Raw genomic sequence first — 11671 nt, forward strand, 5'->3', positions numbered from 1 at the left:
AGAGGGGGTTAATTTGAAAATATGGATTTAGTAAAAGATAAGGATGGCTTTTTGACTTGGGAAAATGTAGCTGTTGCACAGTCTGAAGACTGGGACACAATATGTCTCTTTGCTATCTTGAATATAGTTTTATAGATGGAAATGAAGCCTCTTTAGCTTTGGAATGCAATATGAATTCTTCCTAGAAAATAACACCAATGACACTTCTTTCAAACAAATACATTGCTCTGATAGTTTATTTTTTTTTAAAGTAACATTTGTCTCTGTAGTCAGTCAGGCAGATGAGTAACTGATCATTTTTTTTGTGCTATACCATCTAACAGCACCCTTATGTTTGCTTTCCTTCTCTGAGCTTGCTGCTTTTTTCTTTAATTGAGATTGTCAGTTTTTAAGGAGAATCTGTTGTCTGTTATCCACAAGGTAACAACTATGTCTAATATTTCAATAACCAAAGATCTTTCAGTTTACTGTATGTACCATAATAAGTAGATTAAATATAACAAAGGCACTGGAAGGAAGACCCTGGGAGAAGAATACAAAAGATTGGATTAAAGCAGTGGGAGGACAAGATTGCAAAATTTCCTGCTGGTACTGAAAATACAAAAAATGAGCACAATGCACTGACCTCCTTCACTGCATGCGCACAGCCAAGGAAGAAAAATATATGTTCTTATTTCATCTACCCACTAGGAGAGTTGGATTTATTACATGTCATAAAGAGCTTGACAGGCCTGCTGCATTATTACCATGCATGCAATTTTATTGAGAACTTCTGAGAGCTGTTGAATCACTGTTTGAACAAGACATGAGCCTGTATCACATGAAAGGCAAATAATGGAGATGCTGACAGATAGTGTTGTGCCCTGTGCATTTCATGACTTTAGGGACACTGGTAAGTCTCAGTGTATGTTATTTGTTGAGAACTCTTACAAGTTCTGGTATTGCTCAAGATATGTTTTCCAATCAGATTGATTTTTTTTAGTTGTTGTGGGGGTTTGTTGTTGTTGTTTGTTTGTTTCTTTGTTTGTTGGTTTGGTGTGGTTTGCATTGGGGTTTTTTTTTCAGGTTAAAAGCCCAAATAAAGATATTCAGGTTTTAGCTGCAGACAACATCAAAATGGAAACCAAAATTCTAAATTTGATTCTATATCTCAGCAAATATAGCAGGGCTTGGTTGCCATACCATGAATGAGAAGAATATGCAGGGTTCTTAGGTTATCTTCTCGTAATAGACAAGAAATTTATGAGACCAGCAACATCTAGCTGAGACTTCAGTATGGCTCACAATACTCTATTGACCACAGTGATTTCTTATCGTTCTTCAATAAATATTTAAGACTAAGTAAGGTGAAAAGAAAAGGGAAATGCTGAATTCAAATAGGCTTGGTTAAAAAGTCATTTTTTTCAGATATATAGCTACAGCTTAGCAAAGGGAAATAAAGCATCAATGCAAACATGGAAGTGTTAATCTTATTTTTTTCTTTTTTATGAGAAACCTTGACATTTTGGGTAAAGAATATCTACTGTTAGTAAGATTACTTGTAATTTCTCAATACTAAAGGCAGGGTAAGTTCAGGGAAATACTGAAGTAGGAAACTATAAGAAGTTGTAGGGAATATGAAGAATCTGAAGGAGAAAAAACTGACAGGAATCTTTTCCTTATTATCTTCTTTCAACAGAAAACTTTTTAAATGGAGGAATGTACTGTTCACCTAAAACTAAAGTGCACAGGAAGAAGTGCTTGGCTTAAGATTTAGAAGCCAAAATAAGAGAAGAAACATCACATCTGGCTAGTAAATAAGATACAAAAATAGAATTCCCAAGTGCGATTTTTTTTTACTCCCAAGAATTCATAATAATATAGAATTAAATATAGTTTGGAAAATTCTTGTGCAACATTGACTCTGTTTTCCACCAAGGGAATGTAAGTCATCTGCATCAAACTTCTTTTGTGCATAGTGGTTCATTTACCCAGGAAAAATGAAACTTCTATTATTTGATAACATTTTTATTTCTTGTTATTGGCTGCATTTCACCATATAGCACCATCTGGCCCTATGAAATCTCTTTCAGTGCAATAAGCAGAGGCAAACACTGGATTGTACTATGAGCATTAGTGCTGGGAATTTTCCAGCCAGCCTGTAACTCTCAAGTCTAAGAAGTCATTCCAATTAGGTGGTGGGCATACAGTTGATGATATATACCAGTTATCTGAAGTGGAAAGGCTGCACAGCTGTGTTCCAGTCCCATTAAATGTGAAATCCTAGTGGCTACATTGCACTTTGCAGAGGCAGTTGTAAAAGGTGTAATCACTGAAATTCTGACAAATCCTCAGCTACTTAGTATCAGCCTTTCCTCTGGCCTTTAATGAGCTTTTTCTGGGATCTTCCAATACTTGCAACACATATGTACTTTTGGGTACATAGATATTAAGAATTCTGTATGAACCAATCCCATATCAACTTCCATCTGATACTTTCAAGGTGAATTTTGCCAAATTCAAGATGTTTTCATTAGAGGTATGTAAAAGAATAATTTTTAGTGTTTTAACAAATCTGTCTCTTGAACAAAATTTACTGCAAAATTATAATAAGGATTCACCTATAATAATTTTACAGATAACCAAACTTTAATAAAAAATACTAAAATTTACAATTTTTCTATCAAAGAGTAAAATTGGGTAAAACCAATTAGAAACAATCTAATTTGCAAAAAAATAAAAAGAAAATAAAATTTAAAAAATCAGATTGTTTACCACAACAGAAAGATGAATGATAGAGTATTAAAGGAATAGAATTCCATTAAGAGTGATGGAATTGCAGCCCGTAGCTAATCACACACTGGGACTATCTAAGGATTTAATGCACAGAGATACACAAAGTAGTTTATGCATGAGTACAATCTTCCTGTCTGACCTGAAACAAGTTATGTAAGCTCTCAGCAACAGATGATCACATATGAAATGAAGACACTAGTCCTTTTCTGTCTCCAAGGACTACTGTGAGAAATGAAGTGGAAATGGCCTGCTACTGGATAAATTATTATACATTGTAACTTTTGTAGCAGATATTATAATATCTTTTACAGTAGAGCCAAGAGGCAACTCGGGTCAAGCTTGCTGATCAAATCCTGAATAATTTACTAATACAGATGTATAAAGAAAGAGATATTGCATGTACTGTAACTTTGTGACAAGTAAGGAAGGTTATGGACTTCTTCCTTACAATTATTTTAAACATTAGAAGGATAGGTAACATATATCTTTTGTGTATGGTCAGTATAGAAAAATATTACTTTATAAGTGACTTTAACCTGTACAACTCCAGGTAAGAGTATTTGGAAACTTTCATAGGTCTTCAGATACTTTTCTCTTGTTTCACTGGCTTTTGTCAACCAAAACCCAATTGAACCTCAGCCTTATCTTCCTTTTCTATGTCATATCATGCCAAAGTTCTCCTTCTTTTTAAAACCACATAACTGAAAAACTGTCTTTTTTATTCAACAGCAAGCTGGGGATCAAATTTTATTTTTACTTTATCTTTTTGAACACAATTTTTTAGACATATCTACTCTATGTTGACAGAATAACTTCAGAGAAATTATCTTTCTGAAAAAGTAAAATACTATCATAACACAACTTAATAACTGGCTTGTAGAAATAGTGCAATATATCTATGGGTATTACATTGCTTCCGTTTATTGTGGAGTTTCTAAAGAATTGGCAAAAAATGATAAGCTGTGATGTGTTTACCATATCTGTGTCCCAGTAAATGGGATTTCTGATGCCTTAACGGTAATTTTGTGTCATGTTTAACTAAATCGAAAAAGAGGATGTTGCTTACCTTTGTCTCAATTTGTTTGGTGTCTATATTTTGAAAAAGCAGCTTTACTCTCGTTTTCCCATCATCTGATGAGCCTTTGAGCTGAGAGAATTTAAACCTCCACAGCACATTCTAAAGAAAAAGAAATTTGATTAAGGACTCTGCTACATGTTTTTAACTAGAAGTATAGAAGGATGATCAATATCCATGCACTAAAATAAAGAACTACAGCAGTCATGTAATACATGGTAACAGGCTCTTTGCAGAGCAATTAAAATTAACATTCCTGTACCCTTTGTGATAGCAAAAGATGCAATATTAAAATTCATTAATTAAACTATTTTGAAATTCTCTGAGATATAAATGTTTCAATTGCCTACATCACATAAAGTTGGCAAAAGCTTAATTCCATAAAGATCCATGAGGACATTTGTATCAGTTTCTTTAGGAATACGATTCCATGCCATATCTTGATTTTCATATTTCAGTTGGCTCATTTGCATAATGTAGATAATTGTGACTTGCACAGATATTGCAAAGCTGAACTTACTGATGTGTGAAATGTGTTGAAGTTCCCAAAAAAGCTACAGAAATGCAAAAATATTATTATTGAACATAGTCTCAGAAACCACAAAAATGTGTCTTATATTACATAATGCTTTGTAAAATATATGACTTCTAAACTTCTTGGTCTCCCACAGGTTTATCCATGGCATCGTAGTAGTGCTGGCAAACCCTAGATTGACAGATATGCTTTAATATTTATGGAGATATTTTGTAAAAACAAAAATTGGGAAATTATTTTTGAAATCAAGGTTGTTTTCTGTATTTATCTGAATGCTTTCTATTCATCACCTGAAAATGCATCATTAAAAAAACCCACAAAGGTTTTAAAAAAAAACCCTTAAAAAAAAAATCCACAAGGTAACAACTTGCACTTGGACTTCCTGTTGATGTTTCCTCTAATACCTACAATCTTAATGAAAATTCTCTGCACACATTGAGGTGGGCTTCAGTTCCTGGACACTGCTGAAGAAACACAATTTAAATACTTGGGAGCTTATTTCAAAAGCACTCATGGAAAAGTTTACTCTGTTCCATTTTCCAACATGCCCCTTCTCCCCCTTCTCAAAATACTTTTGTCACGTAGACCGGTGCTACCAGTGGGCTTCAGAACCCTATTCCTCGTTTAAAATGGAATGTCCTATAAAAAAACCTATCTCCTGGTTCCCTGCAGACATAAATGTCACTGAGTTCTTAGAAAGATATAACAGAGGCAGAAAAACTGAAGTATGCTACAGCACCATGATGGTGCTTAAACTTTACATTCATGAACAGATTTTAACTGGGTCCAGAGGGCCTAATTACAGCACCTGAAAAGTGTTAAAAGCTTAAATGAGTTTGGCTCTAAACAGGATAGATGAATGTTTGCTATGTAAGAACTGCTAAGGTGGAGATGAATCTTAGGAACAATTTAGTAATAATAAGCATTGCTGGAATGATCATCTCTCTCAACAGTTGACACCGAGTGGGGAAGAAGAGAAGCAGAGAGAGCTGGAAGATGGCAAAAAATAAATGCACACTTTGGGATCCCTTCATATTGGAGGAGTGGCTGCAGGCACAGGATGGGGAAGGTGAACCAACCAAGCTGACAAGATAAAAAGAATCTCTACAATGTGATAAAAAGCAGATGCAGGCTACAGAAGTAGCTCGGTGACGAGCCCAAAAAAGATAAAAGCTGAATGAATTAAGACCATCAAGAGCCTGGAATAGAATATGCAGGAAAATAAACTGTTTGAGAAAAATTCTTTAAAGATATTTTTCTTGTGCTGGAGAGATGAATGAGAATATGGGAGAGAAAAAGCTCTGCAGACACCATGGTCAGGGAAGAAGGGGGAGGAGGTGCTGTTCCTGAAGGACCCACACCAGAACAGTTCATGAAGAGCTGCAGCCCGTGGGAAGGACTCATGCTGGATTCTGGAGGGGTGTCTCCTGTAGAGGGGACTCCATGCTGGAGCAGGAGAGGAGTGTGAGAAGTTCTCCTCCTGAGGAGAAACGAAGGACAGAGACAACATGAGGTGAACTGACTACAGCTCTCATTTCCAACCTGCCAGTGCTGCTGGAGAGGAGGAGATAAAGAAAATTGGGAAGCAAAGAAGTTTGGGGGGAAGGTATTTTAAGATCTGGTTTTTATTTCTCATTACCATACTCTGATTTGACTGGCAATAAATTAAACTGATTTGTCCAAATGGAGTCTGTTATGCCCACGATGGTCGCTGGTGAGTGACCTCTCTCTGCCTTTATCTGGACCCACAAGTCTTTAGTTATATTTCCTCTCATTTGCCTGACTCATGAGGAAGCCAGGATCAACCCCCCACACTCCAAAGAAAAAATTGTTGTGCTTTTTATTTACATTTATATACTTGATAATAAGGCCCTTTTAAAATTGTTTTTCAAAGTGTAAAAAAGGCTGTTTTTCAATGACTACACGAGCTGGTTGCCCAAAATTTGAAATCCAGGTTTAAAATCATAGAGCAGACAGGGGACTAACCTTTATTTTAATAATCCTCTTTGACCACCTGCTGAGGTGTAAGAAAATTCTTTACATCAATAGAAGACCTTATTTTTTTCATTAAATTCAAGAAAAAGATTCTTCAGTAAAATTTCTATGTCCCTAATGAACTGTTAATTGCTTGACCACTTTAAGAATCTTTTTTGCATTGGTAGAAAATATTCTAAAATAGCTATGCATATGGGAAAACACAGTAAACTTCAGCTGACAATTATGGGAAGAAAGATGAACTGCACGAGTCACCCATTACTGCCTCACTCAGGCTTGAGGATGCAGAGAACATCTCCTTCTCTCACACAGACGAAGAATAAATGTACTTGAGCTCTTCAGAATTTTTACTGTTTGGCAATGGAATCAGTCTATCTGCTGATATTCTATGTTTCTCCTTAGGTAAGAAACAGTAATTCACCTAAATCCTCCTAATTATCAATACTGAAGGTAGGTACTGTGACACAGAGTCCTATTAAAAGAGTAAGGTTATAATTTTAAACATGAGAGTAACTGCAATCATTCTTCACATTCAAAAGAAACCCTTTCTATAGGATATAGAGCTTACTTCTTACAGTTAATTTGTGGTTACATGCAAAATATGTACACTTGTGTAAGAAGCGGGATTCCAGAATGCAGTATCACCTGAGGGAGAAAAGTGTATACAAAAGTGTGTTCTGAAATTCTATCCTGCTACATGGGATGCACACTTAATTAGTCTAAATTCTCATGCAATTTTGGTCATTATTTTTCTGCACTAAGATTTCAATAGATTTGAAATTTGGGGGCATTTTGGTCCCAAACCCACAAAACACCAACATGCAAAAACTAGATCCTGCATCACTATTTCAAAATGCAGTGCGTTCCCTATTTTCTCAGAATGATTGACTGAAATTTTAAAAAATATTTGAGAAGACCAACTTTCTACTGAACAGTTCTATTAATGCAGAAACATTTTTTGTATATTTGTTTTCTTCTACTATCAAAAAATGTTAAAATCCACTTAGAATAATATACATTAAAGTACTACTAAATTATACAGAAAATAGTAGCATTATAGACATAGCTTGGAAGTTGGCATGTATCATTAGCCATTCTCTGTAAGCACTTTCTATATAGCCACTCTTTTGCAAGATAAGTGCATGTAATCTTTTAGATTCTGACTTTGAAAAACATTTGCCTTTATTCTGTTTATTTTAGACATGACCTAAATTTCTTATGATGGAAGAATAATTAATCCTATTTTATATTCATAGCTTCAAAACAAATAGAATCAGGCAACATTTCATTTTTTTCATGACTTGTAATCTTTTATAAATCTTTAAGTTTCTTCACTAAACCAACTTCTCTGCTAAATATGATTTTCCTTTCCTTTTATTACTTGAAAAGGAAGTTACTTTTTTTATCTTTTTCTTTAAAGTGCATCTTTACATGCTATACAACTAAAATCGCCCCTTTGAAGTCCCGAACTGACTACATTTCAGTAGGGGTAAATAAATAATTAGTACAGTATATTGGAGGAATAAATACTGGACATAAACATAAAGAAAATGCAACAGATTATTACTTCAATAACTATAAAACAATACAGAGTTATATTTTCCTTTTCTTTTACTCTTACCTTCGTTTTACTGTCAAAACAGGTAAATCCTAGAGCAAAGTCGACTGTGAAACAGAGGGTATCCCCTTGCCAACTGCACATATATGTTTTAGACTGAAAAAAAAAGGTATGATCTTTGAGAGGACAACCATCACTGTAAATTATCATATTCAAATAATATTTAATGCAGGTATCTTTGGCTGGGAAGACACTCAGCTGACAACACTGGTACTGCTTTATATTATTATGTTTGAAAATGGTCGTAAACTTGTGACTGTAAATCAGTGTCACATCTGTCAGCTAGACATTAACTGGAGGCCTTTTATATTTCAAGTCACTCTTCTACAAAATTAATATACTCTTTAAAACCAACCCTTGCAAAATGCAACACAGAACAAACAAAACCAGATCTGACTACTCTAAACTGCTTAGACCTGAACTGTTAATGACTTCTGATATCACTTCCAGCAAATGTGCATACAACAGCGCCTAAATGCTTAGTCATTGCAACCTAATTATAGAAAAGCATTCCGCCTGCTTGACCTCTCCATCTGACTTTAACTTTGTAGAGAATCTTTCTATTTTACAACACTTTTTAATTTGGGTCTGGTGACATGCTGGCGCAGCCCTATGCTAAAATTAGTTAATGTAATTTCATAGTAAGACCTAATAGCTATCATGTCTTGGTTAGCACTGATACCTGCCAGACACTGCTATCTATTCACCAATTCCATTATAAGCTTTCAGATTAGAAAGTAAAAAGATTTGTTTTACTAACAAAACTGAGAAGTTCTGGTTAAAATTATGAATCAGCTTTACAGTAAAAAGTCAGTTAACTCTTTCCAGGCATTTTTAAGGCTCACTAACTTAGGCATGTGACAGATTCTGGAAAGACATGAATGAGATTTGCTGTAATATGGAGCAGCCTGATGACATTCACTGTTGACAGCCATAATAGCAAAAAACCCATTGCCTTCAGCAGAAGTAGAGATCAGATCCTGTCTCCAGGCTTTCCTTGCCGCATCTTACTAGCCATTTTTAAGATTATACCCTTGTGCCTTATGAAATTTGGATTTTTTGTTTCTTCCAAGGAAGCTTTACTTCACTGTCCCTGATATATCATAAATCTCAATGTTGCCTCATGCTTAGACATTTGTTTACACAGAAGTTTTGTATCTGGATAAAAATTTAATTATTTTAATTAAAAAAAAAAAAAAACCAAACCAAAATCCTTTTACACACAAGAATTCCCTAGAGGAGACTGAAAGCATTAATAAAACCTGCTTAAAATGCAAACTGCTATTTGAATTGGTTTTTTAAAAATTTTTACCATAGTCTAAAACTTCTGGATGATTGCAAAGGTTTCCTCACTCCAGTATTAATAAAAAAAGTTAGTCATACTAAAATAAGCTTTTTTGAGTTACAGTTATGACATTTTAAAAAGGATTTTGAAAGGGCTACGAGTAATATCAGTTTATAAGTGCAGATTAGTATTATAATCATCTCCATAATAATGGAGATGTATAATACTTCTGAATAAATTAATTTGCTCATTGGTGTTCAAAGATCATGTTATTTGGCATTTAAAAATATTTCAGTGATTGATTTTCAATTAGAATGACATTTACATATCCTTACATTTCATTCAGTAATTAAAAGGTGGCATTAAGCACCAGCCATAACTTATTCTCCATTATTCTCCAATTAAAAAGGTCATACTAGCTGAGCTCTGACTGAGCAAAGCAATTTTTAAAATGAATAAAATTAGATTCCCCTAATGGGTAAGCATCAAATTGCTCAGCCACAAATAGTGAATACTAAAATGAACTATGGACTCTTGGGGTCGGCTGCTTGTTCTCTGCCCCCGAGGTGAGTTGGGTGGTCCAGGGAGCGACCCCAGGCTCTGAAGAATGAGACTGGACTCTCTGTTGTTCGGTCTTCAGGTTGTTTATTAAGTCTTATCTACAAAATTTTCTCCCTGGCAGACAGAGGTCTGACCAGCAAGGCAGCCATGACGCTCTCCGACCGCTCCCAAGGCTGCGCCGTCTCTTATACCACAAATTACGTATATCATATTTACCTTTACCTCCCAATACCTATCACCCATGTTGGACAGTGCACCCCTTCCCCAAACCAATCCCTGAGTGCCAACACCACAGCAGAAGATGGAGAACAAGAAGAAGAAGGAAGAAGGATGAGACACGCCCTGTTCCCTCCATCTTGTCCCCATTACCTTTATACAAAAATTTTTAAAACTTATATTTTCACCCTGTGTACACCTTATAAAAACACCCTTTAAACCTGTGACACCTTCCAGCCCTCATACCAAACTGGCAATTCATTTGCAGGATCAAAATCCAGCCACCAAGTGTTCTGGGCATCATGCCAAGATCTCCGAGCCCCCTGACGGGGTTTCGGCTCTCGACGTGGTCTCGGGGGACTCCTCACATCCGAAGTGATGTGCAGAGTTCCCACAATGGACAAATAATGAGCTTGGAGTACTTTAAAAATATTCACTACTGGGAAATAATGGAACCAATTTTGAAATTATTCTTAAATACTAGAGAAAAACATAATATGCTTCATTTTCACTGTTATTAAAAATATATATGTGTTTTGTACTTACAAAACTCACAGGGTTTTCTTTACAACAGAATTAGTTTGTATTTTGCCATATAAATTTAAAATCCTGCTCCTGGCATCTCCTCAGTGACTTTGAACAGATTCTGAGAAAGCTCTATGGTAAGAACCTCATCTTGACTCATCGACTCTAGGAGAGAGCCTTATTCCTTTCCATTTTTGCCTTTGGAATAAACTTCCCATACACTTGCAATTGTAGTCATCCTTGGCTATCTACAACAATTGTTTACAACAGCTGTGGAAATTTAACATCAGAGGTCTACGTTCAGGTGTCTTTAAGTGAATTTGAAAAAAAAAAAGCACAAAAAGCACTGAATATCAGCCAGCTTGCTAAATCACAATTTAACCAACAGGGAGAAGAACAGGCGTCATAGTGCAATAGCTAAGAAAATTGTACTATACAACCTAGATCAATCATCTGATGTTTCTGAGCAATGTAAAGATCCATAGAATTTTATATTTGTAATAAAAGACAATAAAAAAAACTTTTACCTATGTAATGTTCAGGTATCAGCATCTCAATGTATATTCTTTTAACTCATAAAAGATCATTAAGTTGATAATACCACTGCTCAAATACCAAAAGAACATTGACTCATTTACGACAGAATTCCTCAGACTGCCTGCCTGTTGCTGATCAAAAGCATGACTCCTGTCTGTCTCTGGCTCTGTCATCTCTCCTCCAAGACCCTGAGAGGGCTTAATAGTTGCAATGACCACGCATATACACTCATTCTTATTCCCACAGACAGAGATTTCTCTGAAATAATTCAGCTTTGAACTATGTTTGGTGGTCAAGAAGCATCCAGGCATAGCACTTGGTCTATGTGGTTCATGGTCTAGTTAACAAGGGGGTGATCAGTCTGGCTGGACTTGATGATGTCACAGGTCCTTTCCACCAGTTTTTACAAAAGGGCAAGGACATGGAACAATTTGCTTCAGTACTCTAAAACAAAGACTGATATAGGATTCTGTCTAACAGTAAAAGACACTACAAATATAAACAATGACAAGCCAATTAATTCCAAAACCAGCTTTTATCTTTATGTGT

The 11671-nt window shown here is 35.4% G+C and overlaps 1 protein-coding gene across 1 annotated transcript in view; it reads right to left on the reverse strand.

Annotated features, from left to right (window-relative positions):
• SNTG2 (syntrophin gamma 2) overlaps positions 1-11671 on the reverse strand; it is a 131960-nt gene that overhangs the window by 3722 nt on the left and 116567 nt on the right. The window contains exons 15-16 of the mRNA XM_014309157.2: positions 8002-8094; positions 3842-3952 (exon numbers count right to left, since the gene is read on the reverse strand). Coding sequence (XP_014164632.1) covers positions 3842-3952; positions 8002-8094 — 204 coding nt within the window. The remainder of the gene's footprint in view (positions 1-3841; positions 3953-8001; positions 8095-11671) is intronic.

Source organism: Geospiza fortis, unplaced genomic scaffold, assembly GCF_000277835.1.
Source record: "Geospiza fortis unplaced genomic scaffold, GeoFor_1.0 scaffold139, whole genome shotgun sequence".
In the NCBI taxonomy this organism is placed as follows: Eukaryota; Metazoa; Chordata; class Aves; order Passeriformes; family Thraupidae; genus Geospiza; species Geospiza fortis.